The sequence below is a fragment of the Notolabrus celidotus genome, chromosome 11 (assembly GCF_009762535.1).
Source record: "Notolabrus celidotus isolate fNotCel1 chromosome 11, fNotCel1.pri, whole genome shotgun sequence".
Taxonomy (NCBI): domain Eukaryota; kingdom Metazoa; phylum Chordata; class Actinopteri; order Labriformes; family Labridae; genus Notolabrus; species Notolabrus celidotus.
The window spans coordinates 28,580,647-28,607,383 of NC_048282.1; the positions used below are offsets into that span (position 1 = coordinate 28,580,647).

General features: G+C 39.7%; 1 protein-coding gene across 2 annotated transcripts in view; it reads left to right on the forward strand.

Moving 5' to 3' along the window:
* The first annotated feature begins 1,088 nt into the window (after positions 1–1,088).
* LOC117821074 overlaps positions 1,089–26,737 on the forward strand; it is a 32,061-nt gene continuing 6,412 nt past the window's right edge. Inside the window, exons 1-3 of one of the 2 annotated variants that reach the window (XM_034695099.1) lie at positions 1,818–2,250; positions 4,906–5,007; positions 19,798–19,901. In XM_034695099.1, coding sequence (XP_034550990.1) covers positions 2,232–2,250; positions 4,906–5,007; positions 19,798–19,901 — 225 coding nt within the window. In that variant the 5' untranslated portion in view covers positions 1,818–2,231. Of the gene's footprint in view, positions 1,249–1,817; positions 2,251–4,905; positions 5,008–19,797; positions 19,902–26,737 lie in introns of those variants that run through there. The other variant, XM_034695100.1, reaches the window with a different exon arrangement.

A 26,737-nucleotide genomic window follows, 5' to 3' on the forward strand; every position in this document is an offset into this window, starting at 1 on the left:
AAACTCCAAGTCATTTTTCATTCATAAAGCATGTGTACTTTACTGAGTTAACCTTAAAATGCTAGAGTTACACCCTTAACTTACCTATGTTATATTTCTTTAGGTGTCAAGTGTAGTCTGGGGATGCTGGGTTGTTTAGTATAGAATGATGTTGTACCTAATATTGACAATATATTGTTATATATTTAGCACACAAAGTTTATTTTGGGATACTTGTGTAGGTAATGAATGTATAAACAGGTCATGTGATATGTTGCTCTGTCCCCGCTGCACTCCCACTCTTTGTTTAATGTTTATGTTTTGTTTTATTTACAGAATGGTATGTCATCCTATTTGTCCCATGTGTATGTATGTATGTATGTATGTATGTATGTATGTATGTATGTATGTATGTATGTATGTATGTATGTATGTATGTATGTATGTATGTATGTATGTATGTATGTATGTATGTTTGGTTGTTAAAAAAGAGACAACTTAATAAATAAAGAAAATTATAAAAAATAAAGCATGTGTATTTTACTGAGTTAACCTGAAATACTAGAGTTACACCCTTAACTTACCTATGTTATATTTCTTTAGGTGTCAAGTGTAGTCTGAGGATGCTGGGTTGTTTGGTATAGAATGATGCAGTACCTAATATTGACAATATGTTGCTTAGAGTATATATTTAGCAGCTGCATACCCACAAAGTTTATTTGGATACTTGTGTAGGTAATGAATTCATAAACAGGTCATGTGATATGTTGCTCTTTCTTTCATGTTTATGTTTTGTTTTATTTACACAATGGTATGTCATCCTATTGGTCCCATATGTATGTATGCATGTTTGGTTGTTAAAAAAGAGACAACTTAATAAATAAAGAAAATTATAAAAAATAAAGCATGTGTATAAATATTCTATCTCTTTTAATATAATAACGCGTTTCTACATTTAAAAGAAAGGCGTCATGCCAGAGCTGCAGCGCCTCTGAGCTGTTTTAAAAATTCAGTGTGGAGAAAAAAACAAAAAGCCCTGCTGGTGGTGTCAAGGTGAGGGGAGATGTGTTTTTCTTCATCCCGGAGCCTCTCTGTCAGTCACCGCCTCACAGCCAATGGTAAGTTCTCCTCGGCCGGACCGACTCGCCGCTTCTCCTCCAGTCCCTCCTCGTGCTGTCCTCGCCGTGCACGCGCGTGGTACCCACGGTCGTGAGGAGGAGGAGGATGTTGCGCGTGAAGGGGAAATGGCTGCCGAAAACAAGCCGGAAGGTAAGAGAAATATAATGGGATTAATTTTACTAGTATGACCGCTGTGCGCTTTTAGAACAGCTGTAACTCTGTGCGGAGATGACGCACACGCGAGGACAAGTGGAGAAATTTTGGGGTGTAGGAAACGGCTCCGCTATTTTTTCCCTTTTCGTAAAGGCAGCTAAAACGTGGAGACATCACCTAGCCAGCTAATATTAGCTTGCATTCTAGCCAGCTACTATTCCCATCGTAGCCCACATTTAAAGCACGCCACGGGGACAGACAGTCAGCGTGGGTAAAGTGACGCGTTTACGGTTTATTTTGCTCCGGATTCTTGACGAACGAAACGCCATTCAAGTTGTTAACAACACGGCTAAGTTAATGACAACATGTCATTGGCATCGACTAACTTCTTCCCTTATTACCCAGCTTTAAAAAGCGGCGTGGTTCGGATAGTTCACCTGTCAACACGGCTCTCTTCTTCACGCGTAATCTGCAGCTTGGATGTGATTTAGAAATCTGTTTCTGAATGTATTACCCTAGTTTTTTGTTTTTTTTTTCATCATCTTGAAGAGGGTCGTTCAGTTCCCCCCTCCTTGAAGCGCGAGATTTTTTCTCTTTGGTATTCAGCGTGATACTAAAGTAATGTAATACTCTCCAAATGAGCGGATGTTATGTTTTCCAATTATACCACTTGGCCTATATTTTGGTGTGAGACGCGCGGACATGAAAACGTTGCTTCGCTTGCAGTGCCCTATCGCACTTGAAATGAAATGCCATCACAGCGGAGGAGACAGGGAGGATGGAGAGTAGGATTTCAAGCAGCCCTGCACAGTGCACTACTTTACACATAGGGACCAAATAATGACTTTTTCACCCCCTCGCGTCTTATTTCATACGCCTCACTTACCCAAGATGAGTCGCACTTACTTATCTCCTCTTTAGTGGGATTTTTTTTTTGTCACTGAAAATCTTATGCATAAGAGATCTGTACTCATCCTGATATGCCCATGGATTTTTTGGGTGAGTAATTAAACAATGCATTTATGAATATGAAGTCTTAAAGGGACTATTTTTCTACGCAGATGTCAGCTGTTTACTGTTTAGAGCCTGGATGATTTATGTAGGCAATTTACAGTCTGTTTCAAATGTTAGAGAGAGAACTGTTCCCAGATTAGTGACTTTAAAATGCTTTTTATACCACCTCACTGGGTCTACCTGTTTAAGTTATATTCATGTTGGTTTAATCTACCTGATTATATTTGTGCTTTGCTCACACTTATGTCATACTTTTTTAATTAAGGCTTCTAATGAGCTGAAGTTAGTAAAATGACAGATCATCAATACAGTATTCCCTTGCTTCTCCCCTTTAATATTTGCTATGTTAATTGATTTAATTATAAAGCAAAGGCGTCACTCAAGACTTTAAAAATGTGCAGCAAAATTTGAGAAACAGAACAACCAGCTGTTTCTCAGCTTCTCAAAACAGATTTTTTTTTCACACCTAGAAACTGCGTCAAAGTGTGATGTCAGCATCCTCAAACGTGCTTTCTTCTTGATGTAGAATTACTTCAATGCTTCAAATGAGTGTAAACAAATTGCTTCTGTCCATGTGAGGGGAAACGATAAAAGACTTCAGTTATTTGGATGTCAGTGTGCCAACCATCAAACAGAGTCCCACCAGGGGGTGCTATTGAGCCACAGAATCTCCCTCCCCTATATGAAGGATGTGTCTGTGGATATGACAAAAAAAAAAAAGGAAGACATCTGGTTTTATGATAATAATGACTTCACTGTGGTGTAAAGTCCTATTGTATCCATCTACATAGCTGAACCTCAACAAACAGGCTCCAGTTGTAAACGTGGATGTCTCTCCAAAGCAGGGAGCTCTGAGTGAAAAACCCTGACTTGGAAGTCCCATTGCTGAGCAGGTTAAGTTATTTTCAGTGTTCCTGTGAGGCCGGTCAGTGGAAAAAGGAGGAGGAGGAGCAAAGGGACCATAGAAAGAGAGAGAGAGAGTGAGAGGGAGGACGAGGGCTTCTTACTTTCATATAAATGTGATGTCGTCTTGTGCATACCGGGCCTTTAAAGCTTTTTACTCACAGCTGTCATGCTGAATCTCTTCTCCCGTGTCCAAGTTTTCAAACTTTTGCTTGTAAAATGATATAGAAAATGTTTTTTAAAAGTAGATCACAGCTCCACAATGTTTCCTCGGTAGCAGCCAAGCCAGCCGGACGGTCTTCCCTTAACCTTTTGTCCTTGTGGTATGCAGCCATGCTGATCCCTCTGAGTTGTTTGGCAGCTCTTATGATGGCCCATAACAACTGAGGGTTACATCTTGTGTTAAACCCAGGGGCCATGACCCAGTCTCACTCAGTGGTGTAATGTTTACATCCCGGGGTATTTCTACCCGGCCTAAATGATTGTCAGGGCCCTTGAGGTTATTTTTTTTTCTTCACACTCATAAAAAGCACTCTGGGTCCGTTACTTTAAGTACAAGGCCTGGAGGGCACTGGAAAAGCCAGGCTTGATACGTCTTACACTGAGGCTGCTCATGATAACACTACAGCCAGTGGTCTTATGAGTCCACAGGAGCTCACAGTAGCAGAAATACTGCTGTACACGAGCTCAAATTTGTAAGATAAAAAAAGACATTTTGCAAGGAGAAGCTGCAGCATTAACACTTTGATGATGCTGGGATTCAACAGAGAAGGAAGCTGTGTTAAAGTTAAATCTCTGAGGTGGGAATCTGGTTGTAACAGGATGTTTTTCAGGCTTAGCAGCAAACTCAGATTCATTTAAAATTAGGTAAATGCAAGACAAGTGATGTAGACAGCTAACTTACACAGAAAACTCACACAGGTGGGTTACACAGACGACAAAGTGCAAGATTCTTCTGCACAGAGTAGGTCAAATGTTGCTTTCTAAATTGCAGTGAGTGATGCCAATAGCCTCAGCTGTGCAGGGAGAAATATTTCCCCTTTTATTGTCCGAGCGTTAAGTTTCCTGATGTTATCATTTCACTCAAAGTTCAGGGTGAAGCGGTAGCAAAACATCAAGTAAGCATGCAGTCAGCCATTAACTTACAAAAGTGCTTGTGCAGCAATGGTATAAATATTTCTGGGCTGTTTTGTAAAGAAGGATGAATTTAACCTCCTCATGTTGTCGGACGACTTGCTCTCCCAGTTTTGTGTTGAATCAGGCCCCAATTCCTCTTTTTTCAGCTCTCAGCATTTTAATTGAATCCTTGAGGTGAGGGTAGATGGGACACCGGTCCGGTTTGTGGTCGCTGAGACGACTCTCTCCTAAACTCTGCCTTCACTGACTGATTTGCATGTTCGCCGCTGGCTGATTGTATTGATCCCAACGGTTTACAGCTGATAAAATAGGGAGTGTTATTGACCCGTATCAGACCAGGCCAGGTGTGCATTGACCCTGCAGTTTCTCTCATAGGTCATAGACGAACAACAAGGTTTTATGTGACACATTTATTCATCATTACAGTTACAGTCATAACTATTGATATGCTTCATATTTCTCTGAACAGCTCCTGTATGTTTTAAATGTATTTCATACCCTCTGTTGATGTTGTTGCATGGGGACTTTGCTCAGCTATCACAGGCTGCGAGATTGCTTCTTTTCCTCGATTTTCTCTACTTTTCTCTTTGCCTCCTGAAGGACTGAAGAAAGTTCGTAATCCGGATCGAATGTACAGATCAGCAGTGTGTTATGCTGGCCACGGTCCACCTAAGAGTATCAGTGATGACACAGAGACCAACAGTAAGAGCCAGTTATTAATACTGCATTGCTGCTCCGAGAGGCCACTAGCTGGCCAATCTATTATTCATTCATCGATTCATTTATTTACTTCTTGATTTCATCCGTTCCCCCCATGCCCAGCCCCTCCCTCCATCCCTCCATCCCTCCATCCCTCCACCCCTCTTCCTTCTTTTATTCTCCTCCAACACAACACCTCCTGCGGGCTGCTCTGTTGATTGAAGTGTCTGCTTTACGGGATCACGCTGTCAATAGCTGAAGTGTTGTCGTTAACTAAGAGTGATTGTTTCAGGTTGAGGCCAGGGGATCAGGACCTGAGCAGACCCTCAGAGAGAAAGCTTAGATTTTGAGCCATCAATTATGGCCTCTGTACTTGCCTCTTTGCTGCTTTTTTCCTTAACCTGCATTTGATAGAGGGGAAGGAATCAATCAAAGTTAACAATACGGCTTCTAAATCTCACGAAAATTAAACAGCGTGTGATGTGAAATATGAAGAAAAAGTTGCATCCTGTGAGATTTTTTCCCCCTCCTAATGCATTAATCTTTGCCTTTGCCTCCCTCGCATTACATTTCTGCTCTGTGAGAGCTGTAGACGAGGGCCAAAGAACAAAGACAACACAACATCATAGCTGACTTTTAAAACCAGCTTCTGTGGGAATTGCTTCAGCGCACTTAGCAGTCTGTGTACATGTGCTATTTTCTGTCACAACCCAAACAAAGATCAGTCAGAAATATAGGTCAAACTCTTGATTTTGTTTGAGGGGGATTTTTTCGTTTCGTTCCTCTTTTAGCCTCCATCTGCCTTCACCCACTGAAAAAAAAACTGTCCTCTGTGAGGCAGATTGTTTCTCGGCAGAAAAGGAGCCCTTCACTGTTAATAAATACGCCCGTCTCTTCACTGCTGGAAGACTCTGTTGATCTAGACTAGAGACCGGGTAATTAAGTGTGCTCATGTTTTGTCATTTCTAAACAGAGAGACTGAAATCACCCTCTAACCTCTTGTTAGACTCCTCGCTTGGTATTTATCACAGGGAGAGCTCTTCTGCACCAAATATTTTTGGTGTTGTCCTTAAAGAGAGCATGTCTTTTTTTAGAGCTTTAATAGCAGGGGACCGCTCCAGCACATCTATGAAACAAGGATGCACACAGTAAAAGGGACACGTTGATAGACTTCCCCTCATGTGTGACAGCTGTGACTGACAATACGTTTTGCCAGTCTTGCTTTTTTCCCTCGTGTTATTGCGTGGTATTACAGTATCCTGTACCCGTGTCAGACAGCCTGTTTAATGCGTTCAGCCTGGAGCTTTTTTTTTTTTTTTTTCTCCCTTCCTCTTGCTTCGCCAGGACACACACTGTAGCAGAATACAGCAGCCTCGAAAAAGCGGCAGGTAAAACCATTGATCTGAGCAATCGTCTGAGTAATTGTGGGAGTAGTTATGACACAGAAGGAAGGGCTTTGTTTGTGTGCATGTGTAAGCGAAAAGGGAGAAAGAAGTGGAGGAGAGCAGGAGCCAGAGAGAGGGAGTGAGGGGGAGAGACCTCACCTCTGCTCTCCTTGAGATGGGATTTTTATGGATGGCTGAGCTCGGTGAGGGCTGAGAACACATAAAGAGTCATTTTCAGTTTGTTGCAGGCAGTTAACCGTGTGTGCATGTTTGTTGAACTTCCAGTAATAGGCCTGGGCCTTTTTTTTTCAGCTGTTTGACTTTTTGACAGTCTTTCCTTATTATGCTATACTAATATAACCTCATGGAGCCACAGTGAGTCTAAAGTGTAGCTGTGGAGGGAAAGTAAACAAAGAATTCCTCAACCCTGTCTCCTAAAATATTACATTTGTGTATCGCTAAACTGATTCCCCAATTATGTTGTGGTGACAACTTAATCGCTGCATGGATTATGGCCACAGATAAAGTTTTTAGAATGAATTAAACAGTAAATTTTGGACCCTGCTGGCTCGCATGGAGGTTGTTTGTTTGGATGGTGGGTGTGCAGAGTGCAGGACTGACACAACAGAGTCCACATTACAGTCTGTAGTTCAGTTTTGGCAGCAAAAGAACTTTGGGAGAGTTAGGAGAAGTGCAAAGTTTTGGTTAGATTGTTGTAAAATGATGTCCAAAATTCATGCTGACCACTTCAGGACTAAAACATGACAGTATGATAATTAAAACAAAATGCTGGAGTCACAAGGAGTGTCAACTTTTGTTGGAATAGTGGCTACTTTGGATAAAACAAATGAAACATTAAGTCAGTTAATGTTATTTTTTAATATTTTTGTTGTCAAATATTTTTTGTGAATTTTTCCTTTTATGAGGTGGGTACAGAAAAAGGAAAAGGACATTTTAGATGCACAACAATAAACAACTACCTAACTTAAACAACTCATTCAATCACACTCATTCACACCACAAAAGATAAAATGGACAAGACAGTACAATCAATTGTCCAAAAGTATTAATAAGTGGAGAAATATTATTATTATTATTATTATTATTATTATTAATAATAATAATAATAATAATAATAATAATAATAATAATAATAATAATACAGAAAAAATATATATAAAAAAATAAATAAATAATAATAATAATAATAATAATAATAATAATAATAATAATAATAATAAAAATAATAATAATAATACAAGATTTTTTTTAAGTTATATTTTTGGGGGCATTTTTACCTTTTATTTATTTATTTATTTCATTTTTAATTTATAAGCATATTAATTAACATTTTTGTGCCAGATTTAGCCCAAAAAGGTCAAGATTAAACAATAAAATAAATACAAATAAAAAAGGCAGAGGAGAAACCAAAACACAAACAAAAAAGAAAAGAAGAAAAGAAAAGAAAAGAACAAATAACACCATACAATTAAAAATGACTAGAAGCTACATAAGGAGATGTCATGACAGTCTCTTGACAGGACAGCTGTAGAGAGACAGGACATGCGGGGGGAGCAGAGAGAGGGGGGGAAGACGTGCAGCAAATAGTCAAACCGGCAACCTCTGCGTCAAGGACTATAGCCTATGTATGTGGGGCGCTTAGACCGCTAGACCACCAGCGTCCCCCCGGTTAATGTTACTTTGATATGTGCATTATCAAAAGTTTTGCAACTAGCCTGATAAATGTAAACCATTTCTCAAATTTGTAATAGAAAACATCATTCAGAGGCATTATCTTTGCCCTGAGCGTATTAGGTGTTTCATATTAGGTGAGCATGAGAAAGGGAGCAGTTGGATCTGTTTAAATGTTTCTCACTCGGAGGGGAAAGCACCTTTTGCGTCGTTTACACCAGCTGTTGTGAGAGTTTCAGGTCAGACACTCATCCTTTCTGTTGCTGTAATTTCCTTGTAGCATAGCAACACCACAGTGAAGTTCAGGAAGACTTTTTGTTGCTTGTGGGCGGTTGTTAATTTCACTGTATGGAAGAGTGTTATCGAACAGGCTATAGGCCAAATGATAAAGATAATTGGTTTCCCAGTCCTACACTTACACATGGCTATTTTAAGTCTACGCCTCTACACGTCCCCATCAGGAGCCTTCAGGCTGCGGGGATACCGGCCCTTGGACTCTGGGCCGGTCGCCGCTATTACTGCCAGGGAAATTTGACACTGCTTTTATTGTAGTGTGTTGTAATAAAGCTCAGCCCAGGATCTCCCACATGAGACTTTGGTCTAATCAAATGCTCCATTCACTAGAAGGCCAAAGCTGCAGTCTCCTTGTAGAAGCATTATAAAGTTAATAATATAGATATTCAAGGTCTCTGCAAATGTAAGCAGTTTGAAATGAGTGATTCAGACTCATGTGTGGGGAGAACTACAGCAGAATGTAAGATATATTTCACACACCCAATGGGGAAGTTGTGTGTAAAGATAAATATGAAAAGAAAAATGTGAAACTAACTACATAATGCACATTTTGAGAGATTAATGTTTGCTTTAAAAATGTTAAATGAGCCTGTAAGTCATGACATTTGGCTGGAAATGATAGGTGACGTTAGCAAGAATTTACAGGCCTGACTCAATCACAGGAAGATATCTTAATATCATGAGCACACAGGGTGCTTCCTATAAATACTAATGCAACAGTCCTCTGCTGGTTAAACCCCCCCTCACACCCCCTCTCTCTCTACTTCCACTTCACTGTCATGCCTCACAAAATTGATCGCCTGTAATTGACGGCATGTCATCAGCTGATCGGTGCATCTCGGCTGTCTTGGCGCATCTCAGCTTTTAACATTTCACCACTTCCTTTGTTCAGTCCCTTTCTTTTCATTCATCTGCCTACATCTTAAAAAATGCTTTCACCGCGTGAACCTGCTGCTGCACCTTTGCCTTTGGTCTGAGCTTCAACTCCACGCTGTCGCTTGGTCTGGTCTGACACCCCGCCTCCTATAGATCTGCTTATTATACTCTGAGCATGTCCCATCCCACACACTCCAGCCTGAATGTTTGAATCCAAAAACGTGTTATATTTCTCATCATGTCCCTGCATTTCACTGGCTACGATTTCACATCAGTTTTAAGGAAATTGCATGCTTTCTCTCAAATCCCCTGCTGATGGAAGTACAATGATTTAAAAATAACAAGTGATATTATACTGTTTCTGTGAGTGCATAAGTGTGTGAGTGTTATTTCCTTTTTGATATAATGCAAGGATTTAGTGATCTAATGCCTATTGCTTCTTTAAAAGTAAGCTTACGGAACAGACATTATCAGCTGCTTGCAGGGATGTAAGGATGAGCGGCACCACATGTGCAATAATGGAGCTTAAATAAACTGTGTTTCCTTTAGTTCACAATCCTCACTTTATTGAAAAGTACGCCAAACAGGCAGAAATTTAAGAGAGTGTAAAGAATGATGGACTGGTGGCCATCATTAGGGCGAGATTTAGAATTTCGAAGCATCACAGGGAGCTCCTCTTTGCATATCATTGAAGCATTTTGTGCAGCTTTTACTTTGTGATATCTCCAGACAGTATCATTCACTACCACTTAAAACTTGTTGCTCGGCTTGGATTTATGCACACCAGACGAAGCAGAGTGCTCTTTTTCCCCGGTAGCTCCACATTTCTCACCCCAGTTTATGAAATATGTCTGAGCTAAGCTCATTTGGCTAACAGAGCTAATTTTGGAGCTAAACTCTTAGGGGCATTTTTTGGTCCAGCCCAGTGGATGGCCGTCATCCAACCTAATGATAACAGACATTGCCACGGGCCTAATTCAGTTTCACAGCACTTCTTACTGGACAGAGATGAGAGCCAAATGTTTATCCACAAGTCTGCCTGTTCCTCTGTGATTCAGCCCCCTCATGTTTCAGGTATAGCTGCAAAACGCACAGATCCCATTACACTGCTCCACACATCCTTAAGCCATATTAGCCACTAAACTGTTGTGGAAAATACATTCAGACTGTTACTTTGGATATGCACCGCCGGCAGCGATTTGTTGAATGATCTATAGCCAAAACATTAGCTTGCAATTTCTCCACAATGTGGGCACAGATTAAAAAGAAAAACTGTCACTCCCAGAGCGCTCTGAGACAGAGACGGAAGAGAGAGGGTTTTGCGTTCAGGGCTCAGATATTGATTAAAGATTTGTTTTTGTCAGCCTTTCCAGTCTCATGACCCTCGCTCTTGTCTCTAGGGTGGGGCTTGAGCAAGCTAGCATGACAGATACCCTTAAATTTGGCCCAAGTGTTTGCTTAGCAGCCAGGATCAGTGATAATCCAAACATCAGCACACAGAAATATATATCTTTATCCCTATTTGACAGAGGAGGGTGTGAATTATAAAAAGTGCATGCACAGGCTGCCTTATTTCAGCAAGAAAAATGACCAGGCAGTGATGGCAACATGAAAGCTGCAGACCTGTAGCCTTTGGTTGAATTGAGCTCCTCGCCTTGTTTGGCCTTTTGTATGTGAGCTCGCTCATCAAGACAGAGAATGTAATTGGCTCCAGCGTGCCAGCTCAGCTCAGCACATCCTCTCATGTAACAAGCTCTGGTATCAGCCTGTCTTGCACTTTAGTGTTTTACAACCAAATAGTAGTTTTTTGTGTATCCCTTGCTTGGCTAATGTACAAGCAGTCATTAAGCTTGCTGTTTGGACTCCAAAATACATATTAAAGCTTACAAGGGAATCCACGGGAAATGCAAAGAAGTGCAGTTCCTCTAAGGCTTTGATTAGCTCTAAAAAAAGAGCCAGATTTACATTTTCAAAGCCAAATTTTTGCAGGTAATTTGTTGTTTATACACTGATTAAATCAGACAGTTTTTTATTAGGAGCGTTTCTGTATTCTGTAAACCTTTTCCAAAAACTTGTATCCAAGCCATTCCCCTGTTGGTTGTTTCCAACTGATGCACATAATGTGGATTTCCATGCCACAGTGGACTGATCTTAAATCACTGAGAAATACTTCTTTGGATTGCTCACAGAGCTGGAAGGAAGAGCAGACGTACAGCAGCTGAAACATTATTAGCGTAGATAAATAGCAGCTGAAAGAACAAAACGGTTTAGAGTTATGAGAGTGTAACGCCGTAGAAAAGAAACCTCAGCACTCGACAAATGTTATGTTGAGTCCAACCTTTGTGTTCTTTGAGAGGCTCGTAAGTAATGTTCTCGTGGTGAAACAAGGCCCCTCTAAAGTTAGACAAGGACTCCCAGATTACAGAAGGCCAAACCTGAAGATCTTAAAAAATACGAGCAACATCTAAAAGACATGCTTTATTTAACAGCACAAAGCACAGAGCACTGTTGAAACATGAGAGCAGTTAGCCCTGTTCTTCAAAGAAACACACTTGTTCACGTGGGCCAGATAAAAGACACATTAGCTTTCCACATCATCTAATGTTAATGTGTATGAGGCTGCCCATAGGTTTGAAAAGCTCTCATGCATGCAGACTGTTTTGAATATAAGACTCGACAGCTTTCTGATTTGCCATTTTGACTCTTCTTAACATATTTTAGTGTTTATTTATTAGACAAGGTTTAGTACATCCCCACCAATCTGTCTTCAAAAAACAGTAATATTAATCATTGCAGAAATAAACAACTGTACCATTCCAATGAACACAATTTTTCAGAGAGGTCTGGATTAGAGATAGACCGATATGTTTCTTTCAGGGCCGATACCGATACCAATTATTAGTAGTCAAGGAGGCCGATAACTGATATTTGGAGCCGATATTCATTTGCAGTAAAAAGGGAAATATTGGCGTCAAAATTTTGAATAATACAAACTCCGAAACTTAACCCGAGCACACACTTTGGTTTAGGTGTATACTCTACTTGGAGTTACCTGGTGGTGCGGCTGCCAAAATAACCCAGTTTTGAATTTATCTCTTATTGGCTGTCAAAAAGGCAGATGCCGATATGCGTCAAAATGCCGAATATCGGGGCGCTGGTGGCCTAGCGGTCTAAGTGCCCCACATACAGAGGCTACAGTCCTCGTCGCAGGGGTCACCGGTTTGATTCCTGGCCAGTCGACCATTTCCTGCATGTCTTCCCCCGCTCTCTACTCCCCACATTTCCTGTCTATCTTCAGCTGTCCTATCCAATAAAGACAAAAAAAGACAAAAATATAACTAAAAAAAAAAAAAAAAAAAAAGCCAAATATCGGCGCCAATAATCGGCCCCGCTGATAATCGGTCTATCCCTAGTCTGGATCCATGTTTCCTGACGCCACCCAAATGATACACTTTTCAAATAGGATACCCACCAGCCAATCACAGTGTTCCATGCCATCTAAATTGGGCTGCAGGAGAACCACGCCCCTTTTTTAGAACAAGTTTTGTCAAAATGGGGTAAAGAGTAAGCATTATATACATGTGTTAATCATATCATAACAGAGCATCATATATGTTTCAATTGTGCTGAGAGTAAACAGAACTGTGTGTGTCACTTACTCGTCAAAATACCAAAAGCAGGATTCAAAGCTTTTACTTTGGATTCCCTCCAAAACATCCCTCCATTGGGGTGGAGCTTGGATGTGAATGTCACCAGAGGGCACACAGGGAAATGAAAAGAGAAATGCACTTTTATTTAGTCTAATTTTTGTGATACATCATCATTTATGAAACAGTTTGGAGTAGAAAAGCAACATACATTTTTTTTGAGTGTGTAAAACACATAATTTAGTCTCGACAGGGTTAAGAACAGATGGCCTCTTTTGGACATTTAAAAAATGTTGCAGCAAAAAAATAACACTAAAACGCACATGTCGTAATTGAAATTTATGGCTCGGTTGACTAGATGAGTTTGCGTTCATTATATTAAATATTTGCAAATCCTTTGCACTCAATGACTGTCTGCAATCCATGAGTTATAGACATCAACAAACACTTGGCATGTTCCCTGGTGATTCTCTGCCAGGCCTGTACTGCAGCCATATTCATTTCTTGCTTGTTTTGGGGCCTTTTTGCCTTCAGTCTGGTCTCCAGCAAATGAAACACATGCTCAGTTGGATTAAGGTCAGGTGACTGACTTGGCTCATCAAGAAGATTTTACTACAGTTTGAACATACAAATAACTTGGTTGCCTTTTCTGTATGTTTAGGCGCATTATGTCTTAATGAAGGCGTGCTATGGACACTCAAGGCAATGCAATCTTACATCAACACATTTGGAGTGCCAAAGAATGTTCTCTATTATCAATCAATCAATCAATCAATCAATCAATCAATCAAGCAATCAATCAAGCAATCAATCAATCAATCAATCAATTAATCTTTATGTGTATAGCGCCAAATCACAAACGTTCTCAAGACGCTTTTACAAACATAGCAGGTCTAGACCACTCTATGTTAAATTATTCAACATCAAGACAGGGTAGGACCAAGCGGCAACCTCCAGTCTTAAACTATGAAACCCTGCCTCTTTACGTCACACTATGCCTGGTTGAGTTCCGCATTTCCAATATGGCTGCCGCCTTCGATTGGCTTCAAAACAGCGCTCAGGAACAGATGGGTGACGTCACAGATACTACGTCCATCATTTACACTGTTTATGGGTAGGACTCAGTCTAACCCCACCTTAATCCATCATGAGCATTGCACCTCACAGTATTTAGCTAGTTACAGCGACGAGGAAAAACTTCCTTTAACAGGCAGAAACCTCGAGCAGAACCAGATTCATGTTAGACAGCCATCTGCCTCGACCGAGTTGGGGTTGGAAAGAGGGATAGAGGGAGATGAGAAGAGAGGGAGAGAGAGCGATGGTAGTGATGAGACTCTATTAAAGTATTCTGTGTAAGATAGCAGTTTTCAGAGTACCTATGCGTGGTCTTATTGGTGCACAGTCCACACAGGAAAGGGATTGTTTCCATAACAGTTCAAAATATAACTACCGCTGAAATTCCCCCAGCTCTGAAATGTGGTAGTGGTCTCAAAAGTCCTATAGGTCCAGCTTTATATTGTAGTTTTTGTTCCATACCAGACCCCCTGTGCTGGAGAAAGTATTGCAACCGCACTGTTTATCCATTAAAGACGCTTCAGATTCAGCTCATTAGTAAACCAGACTTTTAGATATATATGTTGCTGCAGGGGGTTTCCAACTGTGAGGAACGTAGCAGGGGGCAGAGGAAGAGACCTGAGGCAAAGGCTGCATGAGGTGAACAGCATAGGTGCATGTTGAGGTTTTGAGGTCAAATCCAGGACAGACATGATGCACTTTTTATACATTTAAGACTTTCCAGAGACCTCGGATTCTGTAATGATCTACACAAATTGCTGAAGTATAAATTTGCATAGGATAAAAACATGAAGCCACAGGTTTCCAAAGATCCATTGCAAATATTTGGGGGATCAGATGTCTCGTTTTTTGTTCAAGGTGGCCCACAGTGTTTGAATTTCAAAACCTCTGTGTTACAACAACACAAACCTTTGTATGCAAGAAGCTTGTGACTTTAATTGGCTTGTTAACATAGCTCATCATCTAATAAAACAGGTGAAAAGTTCTGCTATCCAGAGCGTAAGTAATGAACCAATTAAAAGATATACTTGATTATATAAAAAGTTAAGTACTTTTAAAATGCTTCTATGTCACAACTGGCTGCTGTAAAAAATAACAGCCGAGCATATTGAGCTCGTATGAGAATAACTTCATAGAAGAGTTGTGTTGTTTCACATTCGGCATGTTTACACGCACATTAGTAATCTGATCAGTCCCCCAGTTTTGTCCGTAACCTGATTTCAGAGCCGTCCATGAAAGGTTAGAGGATTAAGAGAAACTCAGTTAACACCTTGTTAGTCCTGCAGGGTTTACACAGGTTGCTCTGTTGCTTTGGGGGGTTGTTAGCTAACAAATACAAGACTGGCATTTCAAAGTAAAATGCATGTTGCAGTCGGGTCCCCTTTTTTATGTGCACTGCATACTGAACTGAGATGTGTTTTGCATAGTAAAGGAGTCCACGGCAGGCAGGAGTTGTAGAGGATATAACACTTTGTACACAGAGATTTTGTGCAATGACCGGTGTAATTATGAGGTTGTGAAATTAATAAAACCAAGTGAGAGATCTCCTTGCATCTGTCAAGATCCTCTATGCTATATATTCTAATCCTAAGTATTTTTGCCTGCTGGCAGATTGAGCAGACATGTCCTCCTACGGTAGATTTCTATCTTGTCTCTCTCGGTGACAAAATCCTCAACATACTTGAGGCATATTCCAATTCAGCTCTGTCTCAATGGTGTCATAGGAGGCTGTGCCAGAGGGCAACACTGAATCCTGAATAATCTGTGCAGAGACAGATTGCCATATGTATCTGCTGCTGCTGCTGTCTGTCGCTTGCAATGAGCAGATCTTCAGAGCACATTCTGTAGGAGGGAGTCGGCCGCATGTATATATATATATTGTGTGTGTGTGTTTGAGTGGATCCACCATGATGTCACAATAGTGAGTGGGTTTCAATATTGAATTGCTGTTCTTCATCCTTTATGGAAAATTAAACAAATGAGGACTCCAGACTAACTAAAGGCGCTTTATTTACATGCGACCTGTTATGTATTTTAAGCGTTTGCTGTGACGTCAGTAAAAACCGTCACAGTTTATTTGCTGAGCTCTGCACATTGTCTTCTTTCCAGTAGCTGTCTCTGCTGCTCAGGTTCAATGCAGTACATTTTGCTATCATTAGACCGAATAATGAACTGCTTACTCCACCTTTACCCACTTCATGTTAATCTAACAAACATGAACATACTCCCTGGGTATGCTAGTTACCATTCCCTAGCAGTTAGTGTTTGCCTCTCTCACTCTATTCTACTTGGTGTGTGAGATGTTCAGTTAATCATTTGCCTTCTGAAGACAATACTGAATAAATCAAGTTTATTTTCAGGGGCTAACATACACCACATAAGCTTAATTAGTAGCTGCTATACCTAGCTAGCCCCCATGTAGCTTGATGTTGTCTTACCAAGCAACAATTCTTCAAGTGTCCACTTGAGGCTGGATGCAAGAGCTAAGGAATCCTTGTTGGTTTTAAGAATGTTTATAATATGCCAATCATCTGTTACTGCTGAGTTGACAGGCAGGTGGGCGCGATGTAGCTTTTTGCTACACAGCTGAAAGCCAGCTTCAGCTCCATCTCATAGCCTGTGTTTATGACAATCAGAAGTAGGGATGTAAATTTCAAGTATTTTCCATGATCGATCTTTGGAAATGTTAACGATCAATTATCATTAGAAAAACATAAAAGTTTGCCATGTCAAAATCAATGCCAAATGCGTTTTTTCCCCTGAATCAAATTTTCCTTCACAACACAATGTATATAGCTGACAGTATTGAATAGCTACGGATCATATTGAGGTGTTCAAAATGTTAAACATGCTGAATATCAACATGTGGAGCAGGCTCATAATCTCAGCGGACATACAGTCATAAAAGTGAAGACTCAGACTACAACATGTGGATTTACTGCAACAAGGGAACAGAACAGAAACATATTTCAGACTCACAGTGTCCAGTTTTCTGTCTGCTCGTTCTTATTGAGAAAAATAAGCATGTGAACATGGTCAGGTGTCAGCCGGGAGCGCAACCGGGTCATGATCAGTCCGGCGGCGGAGAAAAAAAGCCCTCATGGAGACCTGTCACTCAGCCGCAGCCCCTCCGCTGTGCGTCTCTGCTGTGCGCAACACCTTTAGTCAGCTGATTCACATCGAAACATGCTTTAAACGTAAAACACCTTCCTGATAGCTGAACGAAATATGAGACCACATGATGTTTGTTCCACGTGATATGAAATCAAAACAAACATCATGTGTTCGAGTAAGTTCCTAACAGTCAATTGATCGATAGTCGATTCATTGTTGACATCCCTAATCAGAAGTTAGGCTGAGTAAGCATTGTCAATATAGTACCCGCCCTAGATTAGCCTCAAAGTTTCTACTCAGAAAACAACAGGTGACATTACAGAGACTACGTCTGTTATACTATATGTCTGTCTGTCTGTCTGTCTGTCTGTCTGTCTGTCTGTCTGTCTGTCTCCAAAGAAGCCTGAAAGCCAAGACTTCTTTAATATAAAAACACATCTGCTCACAGAAACACCTTACTTGTTTTTTAGGTACCTCTCTGATCATTCAGTTGCAGCGTGTTTTCCAGTTCTGACAGTGAAACCGCTGTGGTGGTACCTGTGAGCAGATGCTGTATGTGATTCTTAATTGGGCAAAGCGAATGGTTACAGCTACCTGTGCAGCCCATATAAAACAGTGTCTACATGCAGAATTATAAGTACAGATGGAAATGGCAAATACTACACATCTACTCCTGTGTTCCTCTGGGAGCGATGATGTTCCACCTTACGTATTACACTTATGGGCTCAGTGCCAGCTCTATCTCTGTGGACCCAGTGTGTTCATTCCCATTGAATTTTCCATATGGACATTTTCTGTGCGGTAGCACTTTCCTTTTGCTCTGATGTACAACAAGCTACAAACACTTTCTATATCCTCATAATCAAGAGCTCCACTGGCTTATTTGTATTGCCTTTAAAGTGGTATTTTGCTTTGGTTGAACTTTTTCTCTTTTTCTCTGTAGTCAACCGTTGAACCACTACCCCAGGGATCCATAGTCAGCACTCATATTCAGGCTTTACTCTCCTCTCTCTCCCTAAGCCCTCCCATATTTCCCCCTCCTATCCTTACAAACAGCTTTGTAGATGAATGTGGAGAATGTTGTTTTCTAGTAGTAATTCATTTTCAAGCTAAATTGCATTTCATATAAATGCTTTATTTATCCTTTAGCGCATTTATTTACATTCATTGCACACACATAAAAAAACAAATGATAGATTAATTTGCACGTGCTGGAACATTACCTGGATTAACTAAATCTGCATTCAGTTTATGCAGTGCAGTTTGTAATAGGTGTGGTATATACAAAGGAAATTAGATGCTCTCAGTCTTGGTGCATAGAGGAGAGGAATCAACTAGACATTAGAGGCAGATCCAAAGACAAGAGGACTCATGTTGCTTGTTTAGTTTGTTGAAATGATGGTGACATAATTCCTCAATGACTAAGTGTAACATAACTCACCACTCAACCTTTTTAATGATCCATGCACCTCGGATTTTTCATTTCAATGCCCCTGATATAACTTTTATATATTTGTACTTTTTATAAGTAGCCTTGTTTCCAACATTTAAAGCTCTTGTGCTTTTTTTTATCCTCTTATGAAAGAGACTGAAAGTAAAAGTGATGTCTCTTTATGAGCTATAAATGCAAACAACACCATCATAATGAAGGTCGACTAGTCTATACTGTTATTATTAATGCCTGATACTGCTGCTGCTGCTGCTGGGGGGTAGGTGTCAGATGAAGTGATAAAGAAGCAGCCATCTTTTTTTACATTCACTAACACAAAGAATTTCAATAAGTGACTCACATAAGATTGTAGCTGTTATAAAACACCACTAACACAATCAAGCAAAGAGATAAGAGGTCCAGGGGGGTCACCAAAATTGACTTAAAGATATAGTTTGCCACAGGAGCTTTAAAATGTCCCTCCATTATGACGCTGTGATTAAAATAAATGTTTTTTTCCTTGATTCGTATCATTTATGATAAGATCCCTGCTTAGAATAAGCTCATTTTGTATGCAAATTACTGCAAATATTGCCACTTAAGCCTATATCTGATGTTCTGATAAAAATAACACTCCCAGTCTATAATGGGATTATTCTTTATACTACAAATTCAACATGTGTTAGTCTCTGACAACAGATGTAATTCGTTCTCTCTTAAGCCATCTACATATTTGAACATAAAGAAAGCAATAGACTGAGATGCACGTTGAATTTATCCGTGCATCTTTACAGTTTACTGCTGCAGTATTTATATTTAGTGCGAACAAAATATAAAATGTAAATCACACATTGAAGGACATGTGTTATGATGTAAGCATCGGGTCTGGTAATTGCGATTATTTCCCTGAATACTAAACCACACTCTGGCGTGTGGCACACAGATTCCCATGCTAAATCCCCATACACTATAAAATCACTCAAGGGTGTTTATTGTGTCTAAATAATGAATAGACACAGCCTTTACAAGTTGACAGTGAAAAATTTCCGGTGAAGTCCCCTGATGGAATGCATTTCACAGTAAAATAATTTAGCTGAGCACAAAGTAAAATGTACGCAATATTCTATTCTTAAATTAATTTCCTAATTCAGTCGGGGATAGTTCTTTTCCTGTCAGCGTTTTCCTGCTGAGAGACTGATAGACTGATAAAGAGGGAGACGGGTGAGTCAATAAGGTATGAGGCCTGTGCTAAATATTCTGCTTTGTCTCGCTCTTGTTGCAGATGAACATGGACATTTGAAAATATACCTGCCCAAGAAGCTGCTTGAATGTCTACCAAAATGCACCTCGCTGCCAAAAGAGAGACACCGGTGGAACACTAATGAGGTAAGGCCAGTGCTCACTGTGTCATACCACTTTCTGATCATGCTGTCCCTTTGCAGAAGTTGGTGTTTTATTAGTACTCACTTTCAAAACAACAGAACTCCAAGGTCCTGATCTGCAAACATCACTGTCAAATACTGTTTTTAAGTGCTCAAATATTTACCTGCTAACTTGTGACATGTAATATAACAATATATAATGAGACACAAGGTAAGAGCTACTGGGTTTAGTTAACTATTTGATGTTCTTGCAGCAACTGGAATGGAATGTTTCCCCTGTGCATTTTTTATATACGACATTTAAAGGTGCAGTGTGTAGTTTTTAATGTCACTTAGAAGAGCCGACTTGATATTCATAAGACTGTTTAAATTACTGCATAAATAGAAATCATATATTTTTTGTTAACTCATAATAAGCCTTATATACACTACTGGTCAAAAGTTTTAGAAAACCCCAATTTTTCATTTTTTTTTGTTGAAAATTATGCAGTTCAATGTCTTATTGTGCTCTGAAATGAAAACATTGAACAAATAAACAATTGAATTTCAAAAATAAATCATGGAATCAATTCATAAACCAAAATGTAGTCTAAACGTTTGACTCATCGAAGTAGCCACCTTTGGCAGATATAACAGCTGAACACACTCGTGGCATTCTTTCTACAACTTCCAAGGCTTGACTAACCTCAATTGATGCAGAACAGCAAGCCTTTTCTTGTTCCCTGAAAAAGGCCTTTTCGTATAGTTCTGAAATATACATTATTTTTTCAGTTTTGGTTAATCTTACCTTTTTTTTTTGTACCTCTGGCAGTTCACCACTTACCTTTGTACCATTTCAAGCTATTCAATGGACTTGAACTGCTTGGATTTCAATAAAAAGGTGGAAACATTGGGGTGTTCTAAAACTTTTGACCAGTAGTGTATCTACTGTACATAGGAGCAGGTCCCCTTCCACTGAGGCTTCCACCTTGCACCGCTATGTTTCTACCGTAGCACAAAACAGACAAACTAGCAAGCGCATTTTTGATTCTTGTGGGTGGCCGCTGAAAATGCACCGTTTGGAAGACGAAGAAGAAAAAGACGGTTGTTATTGAAGTTTGTTGCAGTAAAGACATGACAAATCTAGCATCATACCTATCATGAACCCCGGGAGCTTTTTGGCCTTGAAAGCCTCTATCACTTCAGGAATTTCACCAACGGATGGGGTGAGCAACCTTAGCGTTTCAGTCTGGACTCTGACCGCTAGATATTACAAAAAATTCCTGTCTTCGCACTGTGCCTTTAAAGTGCAGCTTCAGAAAAATGTCATCCTTTTCAAAAATGTAATTGAAAACACAAATATAGTGTATTAGTATTGACTCAAAGCTATAAAACTGCCATAAAGAATTCACTCCTCTGATTAGTATTTGTATGAATGGTCTGCACTTAACAGCTTCAGTACAGTCTTTAGTCCAACATAAGAATCATTTTCAGAACTAACAAAAGCCTCCTCTTGATATCTTCACATGTAATCTAAGTCCGTTTTAAAGTGTCTGCCTGATCTTGTAGTTAATATTTACTCTGGGTTCATTCAGGAATAAAAGCCCTGTTTGGTATGAATCAAAGATGATTGTCAATTGCATGTTGACTGTGATTCAAACAACTTTCCCCGCTTCCCTATTTAGCAAGCATCACAAGGAGCTCTCGATGTAAACAGTGTTTAACACGGGCGCTGTGAAAGCTCAAGGTGTCGCACATTTCATATATGCATCACATTAAAGGAGATAAACACACCACTTTACATTTTCATTCCTTTGAAAGTCAAATCCTGAAATGGTTTGCTTTTGAAAGAGGACGTCACAGATGCCCTTTGGTTTGGTTTTCCATTTTCCCATTTAAAGAACAGATTTTTTTAAATGAGTTTTTTAATTCTTTTTTTTTGTATACTTAAGAGAACATTGGTCTTGTTTGAGGTTTTTCTGGAATTGCAAACATAATTAAATACATTTCAGATAGGAATAATGAATCTCCTGGGAAAAAAAATGAGCTGCAGAATTAGTTACTGACTCTTCAATCTTTACCTAGAGCGGGCAATTGAAAGGCTTGAGCATCAATTTATTATTTAACCTGAGAAGCAATTTTCAGAATGCAGGAAAAATAGTTAAACGTTTGAAAAGAAGTCGTCTTCAGAAGTCATATTTTAACATTACTTGACATTCGATCAATATGAAAGTTTGGTTTTTCAACACATGGACCACATTACGGTGTAGACAAACATGCACAACTCTGACACATGTTGTTACAGTGTGTTTACACAGCAGGGACTCACTGAACGCTGCTTCATTTGCCTCAGAACTCATTTGCCAACCTGCTCTTTTTCTCAGGGGACAGCTTGATGAATCACTTTTACTCTCCATTATTGATAGATGAAAAACTGTTTTTTTTCTGTCTCTGAGAAAAACTGTTTGTAATGACACCTAAACACACACTATGACAAATCTTAAAACCAATATGCAAAAACCAACCATCCGTGCTTTTGATTAACACATTGTGACCATTTAAATATAGTCATCTGCAGTGATGAAAGTTAATTGAGTGAAAAACAACCAGATGATAAGGCACCAGACAGTCTCAGATGTAACAGGAGATCCAAAAGACAATCTGTCACTGACAAACAGTTAAATATTATTTAACACAGGCACTTTTTATTTTAGATAAAAGATGAAGGGATTTATTTATCTCTGGTTTCAAAAATTACAGCCGCGATTGATACAGTGAGAAATACAGATAGTCTGTTATTGCTTTCTGTCTCCATCTGTCATATTTTTCTTACTAGCCTTGGCCCAGTTATCAAGAAATGTCTCACACTGGTGTGTTTCTAATTGGCTGATGTTGTAACTTGTTTGCCCTGTTGTCTGACCTGCATTGTGCTGCTAGCCGTCTAAATTAAACACTGTTTTGAAATTGATCTCAAAATGTAAATCCAGGCATTTAAGGATTGGATAAAACACTATCAGCTATGGTTGTTGTTAGAATGTTTTGTCGCTTACTACCAAATGTAATCATAAGACAGACGTATTTCAGGAAAAAGCACCGTGTTGTGTCACCAGGACGCAGATTTGCTGATATTCAACGGTCTGACTGGACGCTGGGAAAAGTAAGCAGAGGAGGCGGGGCCAGTAGTGTAGCGGTTTGCATGCCAGTAGTGTTTCCAGGGTTGTAGAGAGCAAGGCAACCTTTCCCAAATCAAGGACGTTCCTTTTTTATGCAGACCATGCAAATCAGAGTGTTTGTGCCTCATTGGTGGCAGACAGGCAGGAAGGGAGGGATCACAGAGGCTCTTGTCGGTGCATTTGTGTGACTCTTAGTGAAAGTGACACCTCATCAATTCTGGGCATATTTCTGGCACTAGCTCAGCATGCTTAATGCACTAATTTACCACCTTTTTATGTTCAAGGAATCTGAGTAGTCCTCAGTAGGTTAAGGCTGCTTACGTTCTTGCAATCTTGTGTATTTTACAAACAGTTTGTTTGCTTTTCTCACACAGTTACTTTTCGTTAGCTATAAGTTCTTGACAAAGTATTCTGGAGATTAATATCTTTGGGCTGTCTGTTTTTGTGCTTGGGAAGTTATCTTTCTGTGATTAACTGAAGGGTGAAATTATTGACTATTTCCAGCGTATGTTTAATTTGCAAAGTAGCCACAATCCCTAATCCAAAAAATGAATTCACACAGCGTGATGAATAAATCAAAGTCAGGATGAATTTCAGTTTTTCAGTTTGAACATGAAACGTCCCCTCTTTTGAAATGCATGTCTGAAAATCTGCCAGAAAGATTAGGAAATGATTGTATACAGCAATTCCCAGCCAATCAGGGCTGTAAAATCAGGATGGTATTACCTTTCTAACTTGCTTCTATTGCACAAAAGTATAAAAATTGTTCTCAGGTAAAGTTAATTTTTTTGCTGAGGACTGTGACTCTCTGACAAAACAACAAAGCAAACAACTTTCTGTAACAAAAACTCACTTCCTGTACTGCAGATTAAAATTTAAAACAGCCATTAGTAGAAAATAATCTTTAGCTGGCTTTAAAATAAACAGCCTAACCCCCAGAGCTACATTTATTTAATATTTTAAGGCTATAACATTCTTAGAACCGTGGGTAGATGCAGACCTTGTTGATTTGGGGGACCCAACTAATGCACTTAAAATTTAAAAATGCACAGCAATTCTTTACCAGGGATGGGTAATGATTTCCAAGTTTTTGAATTTTCGAATATTCGTTCACTTTGTAAAAATCGAAGAGTTACTTCAAAAATGTTTGTATCTATTTGAATTATCGTTGAATTGATGCCGATGATTATGGGATAGTATTTTGGCTTGAAATGCCCATCCCTATTATTTACTCTATATCTCTGCTATTCATATGTAGATTGACTTCTAACATTGAAGTATGTGAAATATGCTAGATTCTTGCCTTTTTCTTTACTTTAAAAGTAACCCAACAGAGCGGCGACATTAGAGTCCTCTAAGCTTAACTCTTTAAGGTCCAACAAGAACATGTTTGTTCTAAGTCACAATTTAAAGCACCATTAAAATACATTTTGTGGGATTGAATTGCAGAGCAAGCCTCTAGCAGACATCACAGTCAAAATAGCTGATTTTAACACAAGACAAATAGCAAGTCACAGTATTTTCAGGTGGCACTTGGGGTGGCCTATCAGATTTTGATAATAATAATAATAATAATAATAATAATAATAATAATAATAATAATAATAATAATAATAATAATACTTTATTTGTATAGCACTTTTCAATACAGGTAACAAAGTGCTTCACATTGGGCTTAGAAAAAAGACCCTTAAAATCTGTGTTAAAATGAAATAAAATCACACAATAAAAGCTTTCCTGTAATAATGCGTCTTGAGTAATAACATAAAACATGGGACTGACTCTGCAAGTCTGATCTTCTCTGGCAGGCTGTTCCAGAGTGTAGGAGATCTGACTGCAAAAGCCCTGTCCCCTTTAGTTTTCAGTCGGGTCCTTGGAACAGCGAGCAGAGCACTGCCAGAGGATCTCAGACTGCGTCCAGGTTTGTAGGGGGATAAAAGCTCAGAGATATAGAGAGGGACAAGTCCATGTTGTGCTTCAAAAGTCAATAAAATAATCTTAAAATCAATCCTACGACCAACAGGGGGCCTGCCCACCCTTGGTCAACCCATTGGATCCACCCCTGCTTAAAAGATGATTGTTTATATGCACATGTCCACTAGACCTCCAAGAGGCAGTGCTGTGTTTTTGAAATAGCTGTAAAAACTACTTGAGTTGCACATACTGTGAGGAGGAATAATGAAAGTGTCAATTGTTCCTTCCTGCTTTTGAAAACTTTTCGCAGCTATACATCATCCCCTCTTTGTTCAAATCTCTGATGATTCTGTGGATGTTTGATTCATGAAGAGGTACACACTTCATTTTACTTTATGTGGAAATGATGGAGAACACAACTTGCAGCTCGGAGTGGGAGCTGTTGTGTGTCGAAGTGAAGCTAATGCAAAACTATTAATTTCTATCTCATTCTCCTGATTCCCCTGTGTGGTTTCAAGAGAGGAAGGTGTGCAGGAATACATTTCAAGCATTTACTGGAAAATTAGATAAACCAATTGAATCAAAATTCAAGGGAGGGGATGGGAGTTTAGAAGGTTGAATGGTGCTCTCGTCATTGAATTATGAGCAGCGTGCAGGGTACGGATATGCTATCAGCCTTTAAATTAACAATGGGAGGGAAGTACCTGGCAGTGCTTGAGAATAAAGAGAGAAAAAACGAAGAAGTACTCAAAGAAACACAAAAGGAGGTCATAATTAGAATATAAAAAAGGGAACTAATCAGTGATTTCTCATCTGTAAATACAAGACAAGATGTCAGCCCTCTTATCTATATATACCTTGTTTTTGTAGCTGCTCTTTCAGCCATTGATGTCCCCATATCTCCCAGGTGAGACACAGAGAGAAACAAATCCTTCCAGAATTCCTCTCAGGTCTTCTGCCGGGTGCTATTGTCTGCTGGGTGCTCTGACACCATGACCTCTATTTTGCTAGACATTTCGGTTGAGATTAGAATCTTTTTAAAGAAGGACATCTCACGCAGGAAGGGCTTTAGGCTTATATCCCTTTCAAGATCAAACAGAGTCAGCCTGATGTTTGGTTGCGCTGGGCGATGAAGGTTGCAGGACTCGAGGTGTGCTGGAGAATCGCAATTTTACCTGCGCTATTTTGAAGATGGACTTCTTGCACTTTGGTTCACTTTAGAGCTGTGATTCAGGCCGTGTATTATTACAGGATTCAAAGCAGAAGTGTCATCCTTTGGGAAAGTACCAGTCAAAAAAAAGGGGATGATTTTATTTAGGCTTGTCTGACTTTTCAGTGTGAGTTTGCCCCTTAACTCTGTACTTTCTGCAGCAGCACTCATGGACATTTTGTGTGAATGACAGCATTTATGACTCACTGCTGGAGTGCTGAGGACAAGAGCAAGCAATATTTTCTCTGACGCAACACACAGGATTAGACGCTGAGAGTGTTTGCCCCCTTGTAGGCATAAACCTCTCTGACTTTTAACAAGTGGCTCAAATTTGACATTATAAAGCATTGACAAACAGAGAAAATTTGCCAGTTTTGGAGACGAGAAAATGCAGAGGAGTACAGCATGAAGCCTCGGTTGATGGAGGACACTGCGCCTAAGCTGGTGTGACACCCTCAGCCTTTAATGAACGGCACGATGCTCTGAGCACTCCGAGGCCTGTGAGCTCCTGCTCAGCTTAGAGGGCACTGCTTCTGAACTGCTGCTGAACCAAAACAGACAAGA